This window comes from Xenopus laevis, chromosome 3S (assembly GCF_017654675.1).
Source record: "Xenopus laevis strain J_2021 chromosome 3S, Xenopus_laevis_v10.1, whole genome shotgun sequence".
NCBI lineage: Eukaryota > Metazoa > Chordata > Amphibia > Anura > Pipidae > Xenopus > Xenopus laevis.
Genome location: NC_054376.1, coordinates 829,284 through 855,630, shown reverse-complemented (window position 1 = coordinate 855,630; position 26,347 = coordinate 829,284). Strand labels below are relative to the sequence as shown.

The window sequence follows — 26,347 nt, the reverse complement described above, 5'->3', positions numbered from 1 at the left end:
CTGAGCGGGTGGCTACCCACAGTTTCCCTGGCTTCAACTACAGGGATCCCCAACCTTTAGAACCCGTGAGCAACATTCAGAAGTAAAAGGAGTTGGGGAGCAACACTAGCATGAAAAATATTCTTGGGGTGCCAAATAAGGGCTGTGATTGGCCATTTAGTAGCCCCTATGTGGATTGTCAGCCTACATTGAGACTCTGTTTGGCAGTACAACTGGTTTTATACAACTAAAACTTGTCTCCAAGTCTGGAATTCAAAAATAATCTCCTGCTTTGAGGCCACTGGGAGCAACATCCAAGGGGTCGGAGAGTAAAGGTGGTCATACACGGGCCGATAAAAGCTGGAGACAGACCGAGTCAGCAGCTTATTGGCCTGTGTATGGGGCCCCCCGACGGGCTTCCCCGATCAAGATCTGGCCGAAAGTTGGCCAGATCTCGATCGGAAGGGACTATTTATTAACATGTATTTATATAGCGCCAACATATTGCGTAGCGATCCAACATCCCATTGGATCGCGCCGCATCTGTTCGTTGATGCGGTCCCGCGATCCGACCGCCCGTTAGGCATCGTTAGGATCCGATCATTGGGCCCTAGGGCCCACGATCGGATCAGCCCAATATTGCCCACCTCAAGGTGGGCATATCGGAGGGAGATCATTCCATGTATGGCCACCTTAACATGTTGCTCACGAGCTACTGGTTGGGGATCACTGAACTAGACGATATCACTTGAAATGGGCTTTTTAGTTGATGGACAAGTCGTACATTTAAACAATTGTTTAAGGATAAGCTTGTTCTTAAGGTGGCTATAGATTGTACTGTGTATGGGGCCCTCCAATGGCCTTCCCCAATCAAAGTCAATTTAAAAAACCCATCGGACCAAGGGCCACATCTGTTCCTCCCATATACATTTTTGTTATGATCTGAGTGTTGGGCCCTAGGGCCCACGATGGGATCAGCCCTACATCACCCACCTCAATGTGGATCTCCTAGTGTATGGCTGCCTTTACAATAAAAATCTTAACAACCATGTGATCATACTCGCTGCAATTCCTTTCCCACCACCATTGTCACGTATAGACCCAAAGAGCTCGATGATCAGATAAAACCAATAAGAATTCTCTATCTGATGATTCAGTATTAACGTTGGGGAACCTTCAATGGTGCCCGTTCCGAATTTCAATCCTGCCCAATCGACGAGACGACCGATATCCGAGGCTTTTTATCACTCGCCTTGTCTCCCACCAGATTATTGCACAAAAGATCTTTCGTAGGGCGATATAGGTGAGTCCGTGGCCACTTTAAGACTTAATTAGGCGTTGCTGTAGCTTTAAATCGAGGTGTAAGCGAGTTGCGCAGGTTTCTGCTCAGGAATATCAACGTATAAAAAGGAAAGACGGTTTCCAAGAAAGGATTGTTCCTAAGTGACGAGGGGTCAGAATTAATTACTGCGACATATGGTTATTAAGAGCTTCTCGCTCGCAGAGCAATAGTGAGCGGCGCTTCTCCAGCGTCAGATGTTGGCCATATTGCGAGCGCTGGCAGCTATTGTTTCACTCATTTACTTCACAGAGCTAATTACTCACTAATAATAACTTTACCTTGGACTTTTTCACTCGCTGGTGCCAGCAAACCTGTTCGCACTACATATGCTAATGATTGGCACTTCTTCACCACGTACCGTCGCTTTAAGTTCAAGCTGTGCCGCCTTTCAGGATAGAGTGCCAGCTGGCTGCAACACTTACACCTTTTTTTTTTTTTTTAGGAAAGTCATTAAAAGTTTCAATGCGGGCGCATCTTGTTTTTTTCCTTTATAAAGCAGAGACTTTCACTCACCCCGGGGGCAATTTCTGCCGCTAATAAAAAGGTATTTCAGGTCTGACGAGAAGCCGCTGTTTAAAGACCACATCAAACCTCGTTTTATCTGAGACGTTCAGTGAACAGCAGATGTTATTCTTCCCCCAGATCCCAGGCCTTTCATTCCCATTCATTACGGATGGCTCCTACATCCACACATGAAAGGGCCCCCCTGAGTCTTTGGGGGGAAAGGGCGCTATACCTTTAAATCAACTTCTGTAGGGGGGATTAAAGTGGCGCTATACCTTTAAATCAACTTCTGTAGGGGGGATTAAAGTGGCGCTATACCTTTAAATCAACTTCTGTAGGGGGATTAAAGTGGCGCTATACCTTTAAATCAACTTCTGTAGGGGGGATTAAAGTGGCGCTATACCTTTAAATCAACTTCTGTAGGGGGGATTAAAGTGGCGCTATACCTTTAAATCAACTTCTGTAGGGGGGATTAAAGTGCCGCTATCATTATTCTGCATAGGGATTAGTGCGCCATAAAGAATTAGGGGGGGTTTATTGAGCAGTGGCCAGCACATGTTTTTGGGGGTGCTTATGCAGATGTTTGGGAGCCTGCTGTGGGAAATTGGGGGTACCCAGTACAAGTATTTGAGGTGCTCATGCAGATGACTGGGGTGCCTGCCTCAGTCCATTGGGGGTACCCAGTACAAGTATTTGAGGTGCTCATGCAGATGACTGGGGTGCCGGCCTCAGTCCATTGGGGGTACCCAGTACAAGTATTTGAGGTGCTCATGCAGATGACTGGGGTGCCGGCCTCAGTCCATTGGGGGGTACCCAGTACAAGTGTTTGGAGGTGCTCATGCATATGATTGGGTGCCTGCCTCAGTCCATTGGGGGTACCCAGTACAAGTGTTTGGAGGTGCAGATGACTAAAGTGCCTGCTGCAGTTCATTCGGGGGTTCATAGGGATTTAATCAGTTAATTAGGGTTACCTAGTAGTGATGGGCGAATCTTTCCCGTTTCACTTGAAATGAAAAATTTCCCAAACTCGTTGAAATCAATGGGCTTCGAAATTATTTTGACGCCAGCTGGAATTTTTATACGCGCAACTATATTGTCCGAATGCATTAAAGTCAATAGACGTCCGAATAGTTTTAACGCAAGGCAATTTTTATGCGCGCAACAATTTTGAAGGTGCAGTTTTGTGGGCGACAAAAAACGCCGAGATTCGCCTCAAATCCGTTCCTGACTAATTTTTTCGGCCATCTCTAGTGCCTAGTTCAGTTATTTACGTTTGTTGTGACTGGGTTAGCCTGCCTTCAATAATTGGGGGTGCCTAATACAAATTTGTGGGGTGCAGATGATTCAGGTGCCTGCTGTAGTAAATTAGGAGTGCCAGTACAAGTGTATCAGGTGATCGTGCAGATTGGGGGTGCCCAGTTTAAGTATTTGGGGTGCAGATGATTAAGGTTACAGCACACCAATGCAGTACACTCTTCTATTAGTATTTGGGGTGCTCATGCAGATGAGGTTTAATCTGCCTCTGTTAATTAGGGGTGCCAGTACAAGTGTTTAGGGTGCTCATACTTAGCCTGCCTCAGTTAATTGGGGTTGCCTAATAGAAGTATTTTTTGTTAATTGTGGGTGCCTAGAACAAGTATTTGGGGTGCAGATGATTAAGGCGCCTGCTGCAGTTAATTAGGGGTGCCAGTACAAGTGTTTAGGGTGCTCATGTAGATGAATGTGTTAGCCTGCTTCAATTAATTGGGGGTGCCTAAAACAAGTATTTGGGGTACAGATGATTAAGGGGCTTGCTGCAGTTAATTAGGGGTGCCAGTACAAGTGCAGATGAATGTGTTAGCCTGCCTCAGTTAATTGTGGGTGCCTAGAACAAGTATTTGGGGTGCAGATGATTAAGGTGCCTTCTGCAGTTAATTAGGGGTGCCAGTACAAGTGTTTAGGGTGCTCATGTAGATGAATGTGTTAGCCTGCCTCAATTAATTGGGGGTGCCTAAAACAAGTATTTAGGGTACAGATGATTGGTGCTTGCTGCAGTAAATTAGGGGTGCCAGTACAAGTGCAGATGACTGTTTTAGCCTGCCTCAGTTGATTCGGGGTGCGTAGAACAAGTATTTGGGGTGCAGATGATTAAGGTGCCTGCTACAGTTAATTAGGGGTGCCAGTACAAGTGTTTAGGGTGCTCATGCAGATGAATGTGTTAGCCTGCCTCAGTTAATTGGGGGTGCCTATAACAAGTATTGGGGTGCAGATGATTAAGGTTACAGCACACCATTACATTCGCACGCAGCACACTCTTCGGGCGCAGGGGTTGCGTTGGATCTCGGTTGAGCGGGCAAGATGGCGGCCAGTTGTTGGCCTGCAGTGGCGTTTTAGTATCAAACAATAGACTTTTCCTGCGCAGACAGTTCCCGTTTCTCCCGGGCCGCATGCTTCTCTGGTTAACCAAAATTGTTGGGTAATTGCTGTGTAATTGTTGTGTGGTTGAGAACAAAATGCTGAATGAAATTGTTCCCAGCACAATAATTGTGTGATTAGAGAACTCACGTCCCTCTCCAGCCAAACACTCATCAGGCCTGAAGTCTCCTCCAAACCACAAGACTCACTGAGAAGAAATCACAGAGGAAAAAGTTCCCATTGTCTGTTAATGAGAAACCAATCCCCGGCCTTTAATTCTGCTACTGATTGGGGGGGAGGGGAATTCCTTTTCATAAATCCCTTTCCCAATCCGGCTCTTACATTGATTCCTAATCTGATGGTTCTGCCTCTGTCGGGACAGCGAGAAACCTATTTTATTACAGTAGTTCTGTCCCTGTCCCATAGTTGGGATTCATTTTAAATAGTCAGAAATTATGTGGCAGCTGTCAGTTATCATGTCAAGGAAACAGGAAATGCATCATAGTTTCAGCCTCATGACATCATGACGTCTCACTTCCTTTTGCAACTGCCATTGGTTTTTTGAGGGTATTGTACATAGAACTGGCACTGCATTAATTATGGCACCTCGCTCCTCCCATATGTATAAATACAAATATACAGAGAAGGAATGTTCTGGGCACACAATAAGCTATACCCTCATACTGTACTGTCTAAGGGAATCAATATGGCACCTCCTCCTCCCATATGTATAAATACAAATATACAGAGAAGGAATGTTCTGGGCACACAATAAGCTATACCCTCATACTGTACTGTCTAAGGGAATCAATATGGCACCTCCTCCTCCCATATGTATAAATACAAATATACAGAGAAGGAATGTTCTGGGCACACAATAAGCTATACCCTCATACTGTACTGTCTATGGGAATCAATATGGCACCTCCTCCTCCCATATGTATAAATACAAATATACAGAGAAGGAATGTTCTGGGCACACAATAAGCTATACCCTCATACTGTACTGTCTAAAGGAATCAATATGGCACCTCCTCCTCCCATATGTATAAATACAAATATACAGAGAAGGAATGTTCTGGGCACACAATAAGCTATACCCTTATACTGTACTGACTAAGGGAATCAATATGGCACCTCCTCCTCCCATATGTATAAATACAAATATACAGAGAAGGAATGTTCTGGGCACACAATAAGCTATACCCTTATACTGTACTGTCTAAGGGAATCAATATGGCACCTCCTCCTCCCATATGTATAAATACAAATATACAGAGAAGGAATGTTCTGGGCACACAATAAGCTCACACTGTATCAGGAAGAAAGGATTGTACTTTTATGAATAAGATATATGTTTCTTGTATAAGCCTGTTAGTTTAGTGGGTGAATGTGATACCTGTAAGTAGGTGAAGTTGCCCTTGATATGACACAAGGGGGTATGGTGCACATTTATATATTGACACGTTCGCTGGCTGCTGTATTGTTACACGAGAACAAAGTGGGGAAATTCAGTTACTTTGTGCCAGCGAGAAGCTTTTGTAGCAATTCACACAGAGGGACAATGTGCCCTTTACTCGTTTTCCAGAGCAGCAAGAAGGAGAGAAGAGCATGAGATCAGACAGGGCTGTTATTGTGTGGGGGATACAGAGAGTTGTAGTTGGACTGTAGCTGGAGAAATTACATTTAGTAGCCCTAATATTACGTATTTCTCACCCACTTTTCTGTTCCTGAAGGTGAAAGTCCTTTCTGTGCCAAGTTGTTCCCACTGGCAGCGGCTCCAGGACGTCACCGTCGGCTCCAATATCGTCCCGTTTTATTCTTATTTATTTATTTCTTTTACATATTTGGCAGCTCCGCTCTCAGCAGAACCATCTGTCTTTCTATTCGTGTTTGCGAGGCCTGTTGTCGACTCTTCCCTTGGCAAACTCACTTTTATCCTTGGAAACCGCGGCTTTAACGGAAAAAAATAAATAAAATAATAATAAGTTTTATGGCTCTTTGCCGGAAAGAAGATTGTAACAATTCCGCCCAGCTGTTCCCTCATACACTAATAGCAATTAGTACTTAGTGGATTAATATCAGGGAGTTATAGGGGGCGGGGGAGAGACCCCTTCTCTTATTAGTATCAATAACAGGTCTCTGGACCCTTTAATTCAATATTAATCACAAAGGGATGAGTACGAGGGTTAAAGTCCAGAAATTTAAGGGACACCTGTAGAAGAAAATATCCCAATGTCTCTATTATACGAGGGTCCCGTGATGGTCCTAAAGTGCCGTGTTTATGATCTCTGATTTCAAGGCATATTCCGTTATGTAAGGGTTTGTTCCCCTTTAAATTAACTGTTAGTTTGATGTAGAAAGGGATATGCTGAGACAATTTTATTACTTGTGGTTTTTGACTTATTTAGCTTTTTATTCAGCAGCTCTCCAGTTTGTCATTTCTGCCGTCTGGTTGCTAGGGTCCAAATTCCCCTAGCAACCATGCATTGATTTGAATAAGAGACTGGAATATGAATAGGAGAGACCTGTATAGAAAGATAGTGGCAATAACAATACATTTTTGTAGCCTTACAGAGCATTTGTTTAGATGGGGTCAGTGACCCCCATTTGAAAGCTGGACTGATTCAGAAGAAAAAGGCACATAATTATATAACTATAAAATCAATAAAGACCAATTGAAAAGTTGCTTAGAATTGGCCATTCTATAACATCTATGTGAATGATCAAGCCCTCCACAGTTTATAAAGCTCTTTTCTTTTTTTTCCCAACAGGTTCAAGGTCAACTTCCGCCCCTTATGATTCCGGTTTTCCCCCCAGACCAGAGGACGTTAGCGGCAGCGGCTGCGGCACAGCAAGGGTTCCTAATCCCCCCTGGATTCAGTTACAAGCCGGGATGCAGTAAGTGGAACTAAGGGGGGTGTTTGTTTATCCCATACTCTTCTCTGGTTGTGACTCTGCTACATTGTATCAACAGCAATGACAAGTAATAACGCTGCTGAATGTATATTTGGAAATGATCTGTCAGTGTTTGGGTGAAGTTCCCCTTTAACAGAGCAGGAATTAGGCAGCTGTGGGGGGGGGGGCAGAGCTGAGATCTGGCTGCGTCTCAATCTGGTGCCGTTTATCCGAAGCTGCGGCAGCGAATGGGAAACTGTTTATAACACAAACACGAGAGTCGCGCCCCGAGCCTGCGCTGCGCCAAATCTACGCGCTTGGCGTTTGCTACGAGGGAGACGGGATCCAAAGGGTCGGGGGCAGATTAGCTGTCTGTCTGTCGGTTGTCAGAGCTGCCTGATGTTTAGTCAATTCCTTAAATCCTGATACAGGCCTGACACTAAGCCAATCGAGAGCACCCACCCTTACACATATATACACCATGCATGGTCTCATACTGTACTGAAAGAGTATGGCAGCTCCTACCTATATGTATAAAAACATATGGGCAGCACTGAGCTTTTTGCAGCACAGAAACCATTGTTCCCTGGGGTCCAACCATTCCTATAGCAAAATACCAGCTCAGACGCACAGATATAATCCCCCAGCCCAAGTACCCAAATACATATGGGAGGAGTTGCCATATTGATTCCCGGCTTAGACAGTACAGTATGAGGGTATAGCTTATTGTGTGCCCAGAACATTCCTTCTCTGTATATTTGTATTTATACATATGGGAGGAGGAGGTGCCATATTGATTCCCTTAGACAGTACAGTATGAGGGTATAACTTATTGTGTGCCCAGAACATTCCTTCTCTGTATATTTGTATTTATACATATGGGAGGAGGAGGTGCCATATTGATTCCATTAGACAGTACAGTATGAGGGTATAGCTTATTGTGTGCCCAGAACATTCCTTCTCTGTATATTTGTATTTATACATATGGGAGGAGGAGGTGCCATATTGATTCCCTTAGACAGTACAGTATGAGGGTATAACTTATTGTGTGCCCAGAACATTCCTTCTCTGTATATTTGTATTATACATATGGGAGGAGGAGGTGCCATATTGATTCCATTAGACAGTACAGTATGAGGGTATAGCTTATTGTGTGCCCAGAACATTCCTTCTCTGTATATTTGTATTTATACATATGGGAGGAGGAGGTGCCATATTGATTCCCTTAGACAGTACAGTATGAGGGTATTGCTTATTGTGTGCCCAGAACATTCCTTCTCTGTATATTTGTATTTATACATATGGGAGGAGGGAGGTGCCATATTGATTCCCTTAGACAGTACAGTATGAGGGTATAGCTTATTGTGTGCCCAGAACATTCCTTCTCTGTATATTTGTATTTATACATATGGGAGGAGGTGCCATATTGATTCCCTTAGACAGTACAGTAGGAGGGTATAGCTTATTGTGTGCCCAGAACATTCCTTCTCTGTATATTTGTATTTATACATATGGGAGGAGGAGGTGCCATATTGATTGCGTTAGTACAGTATGAGGGTATAGCTTATTGTGGATACATAAATATAAATCTATGGGTGGTGCTGCCATGTTGTTTGACTAGACAGGGCTGAATGACACCTGTGCAGGATTTATAAGGCAGAAGAATGGAGCTGGGGAGGAGTAGGGGAGAGAACAATCCCTGACAATTAGGGGATAGGAATGTGGTTAGTGAGAGGTGATTATTGCACAAATTGACAGATGAGACAAATCCGGCCCAGCTGCCCCTATAGCCGAAGTGCTGCCGTCCCATGTGAGTGCACTCGCCCAGTACATTGTGCAAAGGAAGGAGAAATAAAGGGATGAGGTTTCCACCTTAATTGCCTGCTGCCTTTTATCGGCACTGGTCTCGGGGCCGCCATTGTGCGGAGTGTTAGTGAAGCGCGGCACAATACTTCCCTTTCATTAGGACTCGGCTCGGAGCACAAAAGGCGGCTTTGCACTCACTGAATGCGGCACTTTAATTTGCAGGTGGAGGGAAGATAAAAGGTGCTGATGCTTCTCTCATTGTCTCGCTTAGGTGACCCCTACCCTCTACAGCTCATTCCAACTACTATGGCAGCAGCCGCGGCAGCAACACCTGGACTGGCTCCTCTGCAGTTACAGGTAAGTGTCAGACACCTGCCCGGGAGGCCTTCTTATTACTCTCAGCTTTAATCCTCTGCTTCCAGCCTTTGTTTCCCATAATCCTCTATTGTCAGGGCTTTGCAGAACCCATTAGTGGCCACTTATTATTTGGTTCTTGAATGAAGTCCCAGAATTTCTCTATTCAGCAGGGAGTTGCCATATTGATCCCCATAGACACAGAGATATTGTGAATTACATCTACATTGACTTCCTTTTTAAAGAATGTAAAGGACAAGTTGTCCCTCCGAGTGTATTGTATAAAGAAGTGGTGCTCCCCTGTAAATAGCCGGGGTGTTTGCCATGTCTGAACTAGCGCTCGGGGGGGTGACGGCTTGGCACTGCGCGGATCCTCAGCGGCGCAGAAAGCGAAATTGACAATCGCCATTGTTCCCTCTTTCTGGCCCATGGTTTGTTAATCACCGAGAGACAATAGAGCTGATTAATTGGCTGTAATACAGAGGTTGGAGAGGGATAGAGTAGTGCGGGGGCAAGATCTGTGGAGCGGAATTCAACAGCTGCTCCGTGTCACTGCGAATACGTTCCTCGTGCACCAATAATAACAATGGGATTTAATAGAACCCCCCCCATCCCTGGGAGACGCACCTCCGCTTCCTCCATCATCTCAACTCACCTCATTCCCACTGCCAAAATGTTTCTGCTCTCACTGGGCCTTTTATTAGGCACGAAGAGGCATCGCTAAATAAAGGGGAAGTAAAGTTGCCCCAGAAAGTTGCTCCGAATCTGGCAACTACATTTGTTTCCTTGTGAGGCAGAAAGAGCGGGACACACTCCTGATTTATTTGCCCCAGCTGACAGTAACGGGGCAGAAACATCATTTAATTACATAGAAATCCATCCTGTGGCATTTTTCCTGTAAAAGGTTCTTAGATTTTTGTTCTGGAAGATTCTGTTCAGAACTGCAGCCACCACTACACCCCCAACCCCTGTCCCCTCAGAGTTTATTTCCAGGTATCCATGTGACTGTCTCTACTTCCTTTGCACGGGGGAGTGTATTTCCTGGTACTCGTGTGACTGTCTCTACTTCCTTTGCACGGGGGAGTGTATTTCCTGGTACTCGTGTGACTGTCTCTACTTCCTTTGCACGGGGGAGTGTATTTCCTGGTACTCGTGTGACTGTCTCTACATCCTTTGCACAGGGGAGTGTATTTCCTGGTACTCGTGTGACTGTCTCTACTTCCTTTGCACGGGGGAGTGTATTTCCTGGTACTCGTGTGACTGTCTCTACATCCTTTGCACAGGGGAGTGTATTTCCTGGTACTCGTGTGACTGTCTCTACTTCCTTTGCACGGGGGAGTGTATTTCCTGGTACTCGTGTGACTGTCTCTACATCCTTTGCACAGGGGAGTGTATTTCCTGGTACTCGTGTGACTGTCTCTACATCCTTTGCACAGGGGAGTGTATTTCCTGGTACTCGTGTGACTGTCTCTACTTCCTTTGCACGGGGGAGTGTATTTCCTGGTACTCGTGTGACTGTCTCTACATCCTTTGCACAGGGGAGTGTATTTCCTGGTACTCGTGTGACTGTCTCTACATCCTTTGCACAGGGGAGTGTATTTCCTGGTACTCGTGTGACTGTCTCTACTTCCTTTGCACGGGGGAGTGTATTTCCTGGTACTCGTGTGACTGTCTCTACATCCTTTGCACAGGGGAGTGTATTTCCTGGTACTCGTGTGACTGTCTCTACATCCTTTGCACAGGGGAGTGTATTTCCTGGTACTCGTGTGACTGTCTCTACTTCCTTTGCACGGGGGAGTGTATTTCCTGGTACTCGTGTGACTGTCTCTACTTCCTTTGCACGGGGGAGTGTATTTCCTGGTAGTCGTGTGACTGTCTCTACTTCCTTTGCACGGGGGAGTGTATTTCCTGGTACTCATGTGACTGTCTCTACTTCCTTTGCACGGGGGAGTGTATTTCCTGGTACTCGTGTGACTGTCTCTACATCCTTTGCACGGGGGAGTGTATTTCCTGGTACTCGTGTGACTGTCTCTACTTCCTTTGCACGGGGGAGTGTATTTCCTGGTACTCGTGTGACTGTCTCTACTTCCTTTGCACGGGGGAGTGTATTTCCTGGTACTCGTGTGACTGTCTCTACTTTCTTTGCACGGGGGAGTGTATTTCCTGGTACTCGTGTGACTGTCTCTACTTCCTTTGCACGGGGGAGTGTATTTCCTGGTACTCTTGTGACTGTCTCTACTTCCTTTGCACGGGGGAGTGTATTTCCTGGTACTCGTGTGACTGTCTCTACTTCCTTTGCACGGGGGAGTGTATTTCCTGGTACTCTTGTGACTGTCTCTACTTCCTTTGCACGGGGGAGTGTATTTCCTGGTACTCGTGTGACTGTCTCTACTTCCTTTGCACAGGGGAGTGTATTTCCTGGTACTCGTGTGACTGTCTCTACTTCCTTTGCACGGGAGAGTGTATTTCCTGGTACTTGTGTGACTGTCTCTATTTCCTTTGCACAGGGGAGTGTATTTCCTGGTACTCGTGTGACTGTCTCTACTTCCTTTGCACGGGGGAGTGTATTTCCTGGTACCTGTGTGACTGTCTCTACTTCTTTTGCATGGGGGAGTGTATTTCCTGGTACTCATGTGACTGTCTCTACTTCCTTTGCACAGGGGAGAGTATTTCCTGGTACTCGTGTGACTGTCTCTACTTCCTTTGCACGGGGGAGTGTATTTCCTGGTACTTGTGTGACTGTCTCTACTTCCTTTGCACGGGGGAGTGTATTTCCTGGTACTCGTGTGACTGTCTCTACTTCCTTTGCACGGGAGAGTGTATTTCCTGGTACTTGTGTGACTGTCTCTACTTCCTTTGCACAGGGGAGTGTATTTCCTGGTACTCGTGTGACTGTCTCTACTTCCGTTGCACGGGGGAGTGTATTTCCTGGTACTCGTGTGACTGTCTCTACTTCCTTTGCATGGGGGAGTGTATTTCCTGGTACTCGTGTGACTGTCTCTACTTCCCTTGCACGGGGGAGTGTATTTCCTGGTACTCGTGTGACTGTCTCTACTTCCTTTGCACGGGGGAGAGTATTTCCTGGTACTCGTGTGACTGTCTCTACTTCCTTTGCACAGGGGAGTGTATTTCCTGGTACTCGTGTGACTGTCTCTACTTCCTTTGCACGGGGGAGAGTATTTCCTGGTACTCGTGTGACTGTCTCTACTTCCTTTGCACGGGGGAGTGTATTTCCTGGTACTCGTGTGACTGTCTCCACTTCCTTTGCACAGGGGAGTGTATTTCCTGGTACTCATGTGACTGTCTCTACTTCCTTTGCACAGGGGAGTGTATTTCCTGGTACTCGTGTGACTGTCTCTACTTCCTTTGCACGGGGGAGTGTATTTCCTGGTACTCGTGTGACTGTCTCTACTTCCTTTGCACGGGGGAGTGTATTTCCTGGTACTCGTGTGACTGTCTCTACTTCCTTTGCACGGGGGAGAGTATTTCCTGGTACTCATGTGACTGTCTCTACTTCCTTTGCACAGGGGAGTGTATTTCCTGGTACTCATGTGACTGTCTCTACTTCATTTGCACAGGGGAGTGTATTTCCTGGTACTCGTGTGACTGTCTCTACTTCCTTTGCACAGGGGAGTGTATTTCCTGGTACTCGTGTGACTGTCTCTACTTCCTTTGCATGGGGGAGTGTATTTCCTGGTACTCGTGTGACTGTCTCTACTTCCTTTGCACGGGGGAGAGTATTTTCTGGTACTCGTGTGACTGTCTCTACTTCCTTTGCACGGGGGAGTGTATTACCTGGTACTCGTGTGACTGTCTCTACTTCCTTTGCACGGGGGAGAGTATTTCCTGGTACTCGTGTGACTGTCTCTACTTCCTTTGCACGGGGGAGTGTATTTCCTGGTACTCGTGTGACTGTCTCTACTTCCTTTGCACAGGGGAGTGTATTTCCTGATACTCGTGTGACTGTCTCTACTTCCTTTGCACGGGGGAGTGTATTTCCTGGTACTCATGTGACTGTCTCTACATACTGTACTGTGTAAGGGAAGCCATATAGCAGCTCCGGTCCATATGTATAACTGGAGAATAGGTATTTTGCCACTGTCACTGAATGTGGGGGAGGGGACAGGTCATCTGAAAAGCTCAATATTAGAATTTTGGCAAACCCCCAGCTGGGGGGAATCTACCCCCAGACTCTTGTATCCTGGAAGTGAGTTTGAAACAAGCAGTAATGGATTTTCAGATCTGGATGCATTTTGGGATGAGCGTGCCAGATGCATCACACTAATGAGGAGAATGTGCCAACCCTCTGTGATTACTTATCTCTGCCATTATGTCCTTTACTTTCCTGCAGAGACATTTCTGTTTGTTTTTAATCATAGAATTCAAGGGTGCATCTCTGTGTCTGGGGGTGCAGAGTGGGTGTCCTTTGGGTGAGATTAGGGCCCCAAAATAAAGGCCAGTTTGTACCTGGAAATGAAAAAGAAACAAAGAGGAAGGGAGAGAAGATTATTTGTTTCCTGTAACATTCGGCTAATCCTGAGCTTTGTGAAGAGGGTCAATGGAAGGGGTCAGGAATCATATGGAGAGGCAGATGCTGCAGCATATTGGGGGGGATTAGGGACGAACGTACGGAGACGCCACACGGCGAATACTGACGATAAATGATCAGCCGGCGTTTCCTCTTCCCTCAGAATAGGGAGACATTCAGCCTAAAGACTCACAGCTTCTCATTTCCCCCTTTTTACCAGTAACAAATATGTGGGTGAAATAAACACCTGCAGCACCCAACCCTCCATGGCACCCCCATATCATATATGCACCTTATATACAGTATATACCCCAGTCCTTCCCCTGTCACCCCCATATCATATATGCACATAATGTAAGTGTATAATATATAGGCACAGCCCCCCATCTTTCCCCTGTCACCCCCATATCATATATGCACATAATGTAAGTGTATAATATATAGGCACAGCCCCCCATCTTTCCTCTGTCACCCCCATATCATATATGCACATAATGTAAGTGTATAATATATAGGCACAGCCCCCCATCTTTCCTCTGTCACCCCCATATCATATATGCACATAATGTAAGTGTATAATATATAGGCACAGCCCCCCATCTTTCCTCTGTCACCCCCATATCATATATGCACATAATGTAAGTGTATAATATATAGGCACAGCCCCCCATCTTTCCTCTGTCACCCCCATATCATATATGCACATAATGTAAGTGTATAATATATAGGCACAGCCCCCCATCTTTCCTCTGTCACCCCCATATCATATATGCACATAATGTAAGTGTATAATATATAGGCACAGCCCCCCATCTTTCCTCTGTCACCCCCATATCATATATGCACATAATGTAAGTGTATAATATATAGGCACAGCCCCCATCTTTCCTCTGTCACCCCCATATCATATATGCACATAATGTAAGTGTATAATATATAGGCACGGCCCCCCATCTTTCCTCTGTCACCCCCATATCATATATGCACATAATGTAAGTGTATAATATATAGGCACAGCCCCCCATCTTTCCCCTGTCACCCCCATATCATATATGCACATAATGTAAGTGTATAATATATAGGCACAGCCCCCATCTTTCCTCTGTCACCCCCATATCATATATGCACATAATGTAAGTGTATAATATATAGGCACAGCCCCCCATCTTTCCCCTGTCACCCCCATATCATATATGCACATAATGTAAGTGCGTAATATATAGGCACAGCCCCCATCTTTCCCCTGTCACCCCCATATCATATATGCACATAATGTAAGTGCGTAATATATAGGCACAGCCCCCCATCTTTCCTCTGTCACCCCCATATCATATATGCACATAATGTAAGTGTATAATATATAGGCACAGCCCCCCCATCTTTCCTCTGTCATCCCCATATCATATATGCACATAATGTAAGTGTATAATATATAGGCACAGCCCCCCATCTTTCCTCTGTCACCCCCATATCATATATGCACATAATGTAAGTGTATAATATATAGGCACAGCCCCCCATCTTTCCCCTGTCACCCCCATATCATATATGCACATAATGTAAGTGCGTAATATATAGGCACAGCCCCCATCTTTCCCCTGTCACCCCCATATCATATATGCACATAATGTAAGTGTATAATATATAGGCACAGCCCCCCATCTTTCCTCTGTCACCCCCATATCATATATGCACATAATGTAAGTGTATAATATATAGGCACAGCCCCCCATCTTTCCTCTGTCACCCCCATATCATATATGCACATAATGTAAGTGTATAATATATAGGCATCTTTCCCCAGCCCCAGGTTTACTTCCCCTTTAATGTATGTATAATACAGAAGGGAATCTTAAAGGTTTTACAAGTTTATTATTTCGTTCGCTCAAGGAGGGTTTTTCATTTTCCGCCATCGCTGGGAATTATGCGGCATCTCTTGTTGTGCGGTAGACGAGTTGTAGATTTCTTAATGAAAGTCGTTTGTTAATGAAATAATTAGGTGATAGACAAAAGCTGGAGCTTTACTGATCATTAATGAATTATATAAACAAATGGTGGAAGAGGAGTGGATAGAGGAGACTGTTCCAATAGGGGGGCTGCGGGGTTCCTATTCTGCTGAATCTGTTGGATAAGTCGGGGGCCGTGATCCCCTTTATTCTCGCCTCTCCTGTAGCCACAAATTTTATCTCTAGGGGAGACTCAGTTTGGTTAATTGAAACTGCTGATGTCGTAATGTTGTAGTAGTGATTATTATTACAGGTATGGGATCCGTTATCCGGAAACCCGCTATCCAGAAAGTTCCGATTTACGGAAAGACCGTCTCCCATAGACTCCATTATAATCAAATAATCCAAATTTTTAAAAACAATTACCTTTTTCTGTGTAATAATAAAACAGTCGCTTGTACTTGATCCCAACTAAGATATAATTAATCCTTATTGGAGGCAAAACCAGCCTATTGGGTTTATTTATTGTTTACATGGTTTTCTAGTAGTCTAAAGGTGTGAAGATCCAAATTACGGAAAGACCCGTTATCCGGAAAGCCCCAGGTCCCGAGCATTCTGGATAACAGGTCCTGTACCTGTATTAGTATATTCTGTGTATCACAGTGTGGATTAGCTGATTCTTTATAACCCTGTAACCTACCTCGGTCCTCATGGGAGTTGTAGTAAAACTACCACTGGAGGGCCCTCTCACACCTAGACACTAGTGTCTCATATCAAGCCCCCCTCCCAAATCAGGTTCCTCTCCCCATTGTTATCCCCCTGTGCCCCCCACACTGACTGTATCCGACAGGTGATTCCTGCCCTGTCTCTTATCCCCCCTCCCCCTGGAGACACAAATCACAAAACTTAAAGTGACAGCTCCTGTCTAGAAATATGTCATCCGTCTCTTTAAATCTGAATAATAGTCCAGCGCCTGAAGTTTCCAAATAATTCTGACTTTTTCTCCCTTTTCTCTATTTATTTTGCAGCAATTGTACGCAGCTCAGCTGGCCGCCATGCAGGTGTCTCCGGGGGCCAAATTACCTGGCGTACCCCAAAATAATCTCAGCAACTCCATCTCCCCGAGCAGCGTCCACACAGACAAGAGCACAAGCAGCCCCCCACCCAAAAGCAAGGTACCCTGGGAATGAACCCCTTTCTTTTCTGTCTTCCAATCACCTCTGCTCTTTCTTATAGGGTCACTGACCCCGAATAGTTGTAATTACATTTCCCTTAAAGAAGCCACAGAGTCCTGTGTTATGTGAAACTAAATATGTATCAGTCGTCAGACATTTCCTCACATCTGTCACTGTTAAAATATTTGGAATGGTTGGAAAGAAGGTTCTATTGTAGGAACTTGGCATCCGTCACGGGTCTTTACTATGTCCATAAATCCATCAGATTTACTACTGACCCATATGTATAAATACAAATATACAGAGAAGGAATGTTCTGGGCACACAATAAGCTATACACTCATACTGTACTGTCTAAGGGAATCAATATGGCACCTCCTCCTCCCATATGTATAAATACAAATATACAGAGAAGGAATGTTCTGGGCACACAATAAGCTATACCCTCATACTGTACTGTCTAAGGGAATCAATATGGCACCTCCTCCTCCCATATGTATAAATACAAATATACAGAGAAGGAATGTTCTGGGCACACAATAAGCTATACCCTCATACTGTACTGTCTAAGGGAATCAATATGGCACCTCCTCCTCCCATATGTATAAATACAAATATACAGAGAAGGAATGTTCTGGGCACACAATAAGCTATACCCTCATACTGTACTGTCTAAGGGAATCAATATGGCACCTCCTCCTCCCATATGTATAAATACAAATATACAGAGAAGGAATGTTCTGGGCACACAATAAGCTATACCCTCATACTGTACTGTCTAAGGGAAGCAATATGGCACCTCCTCCTCCCATATGTATAAATACAAATATACAGAGAAGGAATGTTCTGGGCACACAATAAGCTATACCCTCATACTGTACTGTCTAAGGGAATCAATATGGCACCTCCTCCTCCCATATGTATAAATACAAATATACAGAGAAGGAATGTTCTGGGCACACAATAAGCTATACCCTCATACTGTACTGTCTAAGGGAATCAATATGGCACCTCCTCCTCCCATATGTATAAATACAAATATACAGAGAAGGAATGTTCTGGGCACACAATAAGCTATACCCTCATACTGTACTGTCTAAGGGAAGCAATATGGCACCTCCTCCTCCCATATGTATAAATACAAATATACAGAGAAGGAATGTTCTGGGCACACAATAAGCTATACCCTCATACTGTACTGTCTAAGGGAATCAATATGGCACCTCCTCCTCCCATATGTATAAATACAAATATACAGAGAAGGAATGTTCTGGGCACACAATAAGCTATACCCTCATACTGTACTGTCTAAGGGAATCAATATGGCACCTCCTCCTCCCATATGTATAAATACAAATATACAGAGAAGGAATGTTCTGGGCACACAATAAGCTATACCCTCATACTGTACTGTCTAAGGGAATCAATATGGCACCTCCTCCCATATGTATAAATACAAATATACAGAGAAGGAATGTTCTGGGCACACAATAAGCTATACCCTCATACTGTACTGTCTAAGGGAAACAATATGGCACCTCCTCCTCCCATATGTATAAATACAAATATACAGAGAAGGAATGTTCTGGGCACACAATAAGCTATACCCTCATACTGTACTGTCTAAGGGAATCAATATGGCACCTCCCTCCTCCCATATGTATAAATACAAATATACAGAGAAGGAATGTTCTGGGCACACAATAAGCTATACCCTCATACTGTACTGTCTAAGGGAATCAATATGGCACCTCCTCCTCCCATATGTATAAATACAAATATCCAGAGAAGGAATGTTCTGGGCACACAATAAGCTATACCCTCATACTGTACTGTCTAAGGGAATCAATATGGCACCTCCCTCCTCCCATATGTATAAATACAAATATACAGAGAAGGAATGTTCTGGGCACACAATAAGCTATACCCTCATACTGTACTGTCTAAGGGAATCAATATGGCACCTCCTCCTCCCATATGTATAAATACAAATATCCAGAGAAGGAATGTTCTGGGCACACAATAAGCTATACCCTCATACTGTACTGTCTAAGGGAATCAATATGGCACCTCCCTCCTCCCATATGTATAAATACAAATATACAGAGAAGGAATGTTCTGGGCACACAATAAGCTATACCCTCATACTGTACTGTCTAAGGGAATCAATATGGCACCTCCTCCTCCCATATGTATAAATACAAATATACAGAGAAGGAATGTTCTGGGCACACAATAAGCTATACCCTCATACTGTACTGTCTAAGGGAATCAATATGGCACCTCCTCCTCCCATATGTATAAATACAAATATACAAGAGAAGGAATGTTCTGGGCACACAATAAGCTATACCCTCATACTGTACTGTCTAAGGGAATCAATATGGCACCTCCTCCCATATGTATAAATACAAATATACAGAGAAGGAATGTTCTGGGCACACAATAAGCTATACCCTCATACTGTACTGTCTAAGGGAAACAATATGGCACCTCCTCCTCCCATATGTATAAATACAAATATACAGAGAAGGAATGTTCTGGGCACACAATAAGCTATACCCTCATACTGTACTGTCTAAGGGAATCAATATGGCACCTCCCTCCTCCCATATGTATAAATACAAATATACAGAGAAGGAATGTTCTGGGCACACAATAAGCTATACCCTCATACTGTACTGTCTAAGGGAATCAATATGGCACCTCCTCCTCCCATATGTATAAATACAAATATCCAGAGAAGGAATGTTCTGGGCACACAATAAGCTATACCCTCATACTGTACTGTCTAAGGGAATCAATATGGCACCTCCTCCTCCCATATGTATAAATACAAATATCCAGAGAAGGAATGTTCTGGGCACATAATAAGCTATACCCTCATACTGTGAGGACGTGTTTTGAGTGTGCTGAGAGAGAGTGGAAATCCCCAGGCCCCTGCGGGTCTGGGGGTAGTTTATACGGACAAGTTTCTGTCCTTTATCCCTTCCTTTATTTTTCCCTCCTTTCCCCTCCCCCCGGTGTCTTTTGTGTTACACAAATACACTTTATTTTTGTTTTTTTTGGACTTTATTTTTTCTCTGCGAAAATGGGAAAAAAAACAAGTGCAAACACCACAAGCAATGCAAACCAGAGCACCCGCTTAAGAACAGGAAGAAGGTTTTCCGACGTGAGTATGGTAGTACCTGCAGAGAGAGCGAAAAGAACTGCAAAAGTAAGAGCCGAAAGACTAGCACCAATAGAGAGCGATCCCTTGCTTACAGAGGAAGCAGAGGAAGCGGCGGAAAGTCATCCAGTACCGGATCCAGACGCAGGAGTGACCGCAGGGAGCTGCGATGCGACTGCGAAGGAGCCGAACCCGGAAGTGATGGAAGTCTCGTCGGCGAGCGGTGAGCAAACCACGCGAGACTTCGGATCAGACGGAGGAATGGAAGACACAGCCGGCAAGATTGCGCTAGAGGTAGCAGAAAACACGCTGAAGGAGCAGGAAAGACCCATACAGGAAAACAAAGCGGTGAGTGACTATTTTGCTGCTGGAGATACTGAGAACACTGCTAGAGGGGAGGGGAGCCCAGAGACTGAGGTGATAGAGGGAACTTTTGGCGCCAAAATGAATGCTAACACAGCACAAAGGGAGAAAGGAGAAGGAAATGTTACAGATAAAAGCAGCAGCATTTGCAGTGATGTAACAAACAAAGAATGCATGGTGATCGAATATGATAAAATAATTGGATCATTAAATAAACTTAAATGTTTAGAAATCAGACACGCAACCTTAATAAAAGGTATTGATATACTAATTAAAGATCTGAAACTAATAAAAGGATCAAAGAGAACTGATGCAATAAAAGACTTGGCCTATTTAAACAAGGACTTAAAAGAAGTAGATGATCAAATAAAAAATAGTTTGGAACTGATTAAACCATGGAAAGAGTTATATCACAATAAAAAACGTTTTGAAGATATGGAAAAAGGGGACAAAAATACGGAAGAGGAAAGACTGCAAAAAATTTCAGAACTGCTTAAGGAAAATATTACTGAAAATGTTTCCCAATCTGTTTTCCCTATTACAGAAAATGTCGAAAGCAATTTCTCTTTAAACAATGATTTGCCAACTAATGTTTCTTTGCCTAATGTGATATTTCCCGTACCTGAACAAATTAGTGATTTTTCTTCCATGAATGTCTCTATACAACATACCAAAGTCGTTAATCTGATAAATGAGAAAGCTGTAGACATACTCTCAGCTGGTGGCAATCCTGCTCTCAATGAGTCCTGTCTCAACGAGAGGGGTGTGGTTTCTCCTTCTCTTTCCCTCCCCCCTAAGCATGTTACCAAACCTTCCTTTTCTGAAGCTTTGACCTCCGGTCATAAACAATCTAATGATAGCTCAGAACAAACTGTTAATGGTTCAGAGTCAAGTAGTAAGAAACATTCTTCAAATTGTGATATTACTCCTTTAAATGTTTTTTCCAGAGGGGATGTTCTTATTTCTCAGGAGGAGGGGGTTTCTTTTTCTGAACAGGTTAACAATGCCTCTGGAAATGGCCTTTCGGGGGAGGATGCCTCCTTTTCCAGGGTGGTGGGAAGTAGTGTGTGGGGAAAGAAAAAGCTTTTTGATAACTCACAAACAGGGGGACAAGAGGAGGATGATTATGGTAAACGACAAAATGCTGTAAAAATAAAATGGATTGGTGAAAGAGAAAACTTTCCAGGCAGGAAATTTGTGGCAAAAATTCTGGTGAAACAGGTCTTAGGATTCACAGTAGATGATGTCTATGCTATGCTTAGCTATACGGATATTGAATTTGACTTGAGCTTTAAACTAGCATATGGGCTGGAGGAATTCTGGAAACGTTACAATCTAACAAAACAAGCTAAAGAATGGAAAGATTTTAAAGTCACGCCCATTTCTAAACCCGAACTAAAAAATATCACAATTATAATGAAAAATGAAACAGTGCATCCTGAAGATGTTTTGATATGGCTTAAAAGACAATGTACAGTAATGTCTCCACTTGTTAAAATTTACGATGAGGAAGGATTCTGGATAGGGGGCTATAAAGTTCAAGTCAAATTGAATACAGACAGTTATTCACAAAAACACTTGCCCACATCCTTTTTCATCGGCAGAGATAGGGGTGTCTGCTATTATGTGGGACAGCCCAAGCTCTGCTTTAAATGTGGGGCAAGAACACACTTAGCAGGGAATTGTAATAAAAAAAAATGTGCTTTTTGCGGAGAGATTGGACATATCAGTAAAGATTGTGAAAAACAGATTAAATGCAATCTATGTTTGGGAATAGGCCATGCTTTTAAAAATTGTCCAGAAGCTTGGAGAAATATAAAAAAATCCTGCCCAAATATAGAAGAACAATTGAAAGAAAAAATGGCTGACACAACTAAAGTAATCCCTGAAATACAAACACAAAAAGAAAATAGGAAAGACAGTAATGTCAGGACTAAAGAAAAAACACCCCCAGTAAAGGAAAGTGAATGGATATCAGTAGGAAAGGGAGCCAGGAAAAAGACAGGAAAAAATGTAACTGGTGTAATGACTGTGGTCAGTCAAAATAGATATGAAATTTTGGGGAAAAAATCATGGGGGGATGAAGTGGAGAAAGCAGAGGAGATAGAAAGAATGGAGGAAGAAGAGGAAAGAGAAAAACGAAAAAACCAAGCCCAAGACACCAGCCGTAAAAAAAGTAGGAAAGAACCTGATAATGAGTCATTAGATTTAGAATGGGAATCGATAGAAGAAGAGGAAATGGAGACAAATCTATACCCTAAAATACAGGTAAAACGGATAGGGGATGAGAGTAAGGTTTCAAGCAAAAAATCAAAAAATGAATCTATCAATTGATTTCTTAACCATTAATGTGTGTAGTATAAAGAATATTAAGACCAGATTTCTAGCATATGATTTCCTAAAAACAGTTAAAGCAGATGTCATATTTTTGCAGGAGACAAGACTTTCATCCTTGGGGGAAATAAGAGAAGCAAAAAAGGAATGGAGGGAAGGTTTATCCTTCTGGTCCTTAGCAACCAAACCTGCAGAAGGAGTGGGTATTCTATTCAAAGGAGACAAAAACATAGTAGTTAAAAAAACAGTAGATATTTCATTAGGACGATGTCTATTGTTAGACATAATGATAGAAGGAAAACTAGTGAGACTCATCAATATATATGGGGCTCACACAATTTCAGAAAGAAGGTCCATGCTAAATGATGTCAAACCTTTCCTTTTTACATCTATTCCAGTTATTTTTTCAGGAGACTTTAATCAAGTATTAGATGGGAAAGATAGGACGGGAAAAATAAATAAATATGAAAATTTATTTTTTAGAAATTTGATTAAAGATGCAGGTCTGATAGATCTAGCAACATACAATGGTAGAAATAGCCTCCACACATATAGATGTGGAACAAGGAGTAGCAGGATAGACTTCATTTTCATAAAAAATGGAGAAATCTTTTCTGGTTTTAAAGAAATTGTGGTTGAATTTTCAGATCACCTGGGACTAGCCTTCCACTACGGTGGAACAGGAGGTATGGGAGTAGGTAAAGGTTTATGGAAATTAGGAAAAGAATCCCTAGAGGGAGAAGAGATACAAACAGCTTTTCAGAATTTCTATAAGTTACAAATATCGAAAATTGATTTTTTTGACTCTGTTGTTGAGTGGTGGGAATCGGCTAAGGATTCTTTCCGGACTTTTTTCGCTTCTGTCTCTTTTAAGAAGGGGAGGGCTAAAGTAAAAGAGAGTCAAGCTTTAAGAAGGAAACTTGAGATCTGTATTTCGAAAGGGGAGGGGGGAGAAAAAGTAAACCGACTTAAGTACTTGTTGAGACAGCATCAGTACAACCGGTTTAAGTCCCTGGTTCTGGAGAGGGATTATGGGACCACGTGTTCCCCTGACCCTTGCCAGAATTGTAAGGAGATGGTTAAGAGAAAACTGGTTGAGGGCCTTTATAACCTCCAGGGTAATTTAGAAGTAACAAGGGAGGGTATTCTGGAGGTTGTGAGGTCCTACTATGCTGACCTCTACAAAGAAAGAGTTTTGGAGAGGGAAAAGACTCAAGAATTCCTAAGGGTAACCCCAGTGTCTCACATTGAACATTCGGACTTATCCCCGTTGGTGTCAGAAATAACAGAGGAGGAAGTGAGGCAGGCAATTGAAAAACAAAAAAAAAAAAAGGCCCCGGGACCAGATGGTTTGACAGCAGAATTTTACATCACCTTCAAGGAAGATCTGGCCCCGGTGTTAACCCAAGTCTTTAATGCCTGCCTAGCAGAAAGACATTTAGCAACATCTATGCAGTACTCCTCTCTAGTTCTGATATCAAAGGGGAAGGATCCAAGGCAGATTGGGAATTGGAGGCCGATTGCCCTTCTTAATTGTGATAGAAAGATTCTGGCGAGGGTGCTTGCACAAAGGTTGGGTGAGGTGGCTGGCTCTCTTCTTTCTGACTCACAATTCTGTTCATTAGAAGGTAAAAGTATATTTGGAGTGGTCCTTTCACTAAGAGAAGCACTAGAAAGGTGTAAAACTTGGAGATGGGGTAAATACTTTCTATCCTTAGATCAAGCAAAAGCCTTTGATAAAGTCAATCATGAGTATCTATGGGCAGTTTTGCTTAGATACGGCATTCCGGAAGAATTTGTAACTTGGATTAGAATTCTATACGAAGGGGCAAAAAGCTTCCCATTGATTAGTGGTTGGAAAGGTGAAGATTTTCTGGTGAAGGCTGGCGTGAGACAGGGATGCCCTTTGAGTCCACTCCTGTATGTGTTCTCCTTGGACCCGTTCCTAAGGGGATTGCAGAATAGTGGGCTTGGGGGGGTTCCTTTTCCGTTGGGCAGATCCTTTAAGTCCATAGCCTACGCGGATGATGTCACTCTTGTAATATCTAAACCTGAGGAGGAAGGTGAGGTTTTGGAGTGTATCAGAAGCTATTCTGAGGCCTCAGGGTCTCAGATCAACCAAGAAAAATCGGAGGCTTTTTGGACTTTAGAGGAGGAACCAAGCTTTAAGCTTAAAAAATTTCCAGTGGCCCCAGACCTAGTTAAAATACTTGGGATAAAATTTGGGAAGGGTGATCTTGCTAAGGCAAATTGGGAAGAGAAATTGAATGCTGGTCAAGCAAAAGTTCAGCGATGGAAGGCATGGAAGCTGACCTATAGAGAAAGAATTGACATTATCAAGACTTTTTTGATTCCGATATTTCTCTTTGTCTCTTATGTGTTTTTGTTACCAGAATCTTTCTATACCAGGATCCAGAGCCTATTCTTCCAGATGCTTTGGGGGAGTAGGCTCAACCCAGTAAAAAGGGGAATAACGTTCCTGCAGAAAAGAAGGGGAGGGTTAGACATGCCGTGTCCTGTGGGTTTTTTCTGCACCATCTTCCTGAAGTTTAACTTTGGGGGGTAGTGCAGGGAAAAGAATCTCTGTGGGAAATCAGTGTGAGAGACTGGGCATTACCCTTTATTAAAGATTGGCTTCTCGGAGGCAGAGTGAAAGAAGTGCGGATAAGAGGAGGCCTTGTTCCCACATATCTGCGACAATCAGTCAAAATTCTTAAAAAATGGAACATTAGCTCAGATGAATTAAGAAACTTGCTGAGAAAAGCCTTATATTGGAAAATTCTGGAATCCCAGTTCATAGTAAAACCAGCTGTAAAAGATTGCCCAGAAGAAGAGCTGGAGCAAAGCATAAAAATGTTAAATGATAAAAGACTACCAAAGAAATTCTGGAATATATCTTGGTTATCCTTACAAAATAAACTGTATGTAAGAGGTAACTTAAAGTACCTAAATGTGGTGGATAGGAATTGTCCCTGGGGATGTGGAGTGGAGGAGTCACAGGAACATTTCCTATTAGACTGTAAAATATCATGTTCCTTAAGAGAAAGACTGGCGGACAAACTAAAACTAAGCTTGATAAAAAACTTAGATTTTTCTGAATTTACATATGGCACCGTCAAAAATCATAGACTAATAGGTAAAGATAAAATGACTATGTACATCATTATAGCAGTGATACGATATCATTTGTGGCACATGAGGTGCAGACTAACCACAAGTCAGATCAGCCTATCTATAGAAACAATGACCGAGACAATATGTAGAGATATCACCTTTATTAAAACAAAAGAATGTGAAGTATCAGAGTTACATAAAAATGCTTGGGAATATTAATTATTGAAAACTTTACTCTTTGCATAATGTAAAAATGTAATAATGTAAAAATGTAACATCAATACAGCTGTAAATGTATACGTTAATTCCTTGTTTTCTGCTACAATCATGGAAATTGTATAACCGTTTATATTTATTGTAAATCTGCATATTTTAAATAAAATCCCTCCTCCCATATGTATAAATACAAATATACAGAGAAGGAATGTTCTGGGCACACAA

General features: G+C 43.2%; 1 protein-coding gene across 7 annotated transcripts in view; it reads left to right on the top strand.

The window, feature by feature from the left end:
- The window catches only part of sox5.S (SRY-box 5 S homeolog), a 118,721-nt gene that overhangs the window by 71,770 nt on the left and 20,604 nt on the right, over window positions 1-26,347 (top strand). For 5 of the 7 annotated variants that reach the window (XM_018254026.2, XM_018254025.2, XM_041587487.1 and 2 more), the window contains 3 exon segments: window positions 6,994-7,120; window positions 9,195-9,280; window positions 16,780-16,926. In XM_018254026.2, the coding sequence (XP_018109515.1) occupies window positions 6,994-7,120; window positions 9,195-9,280; window positions 16,780-16,926 (360 nt within the window). 7 annotated transcript variants of the gene reach the window in all.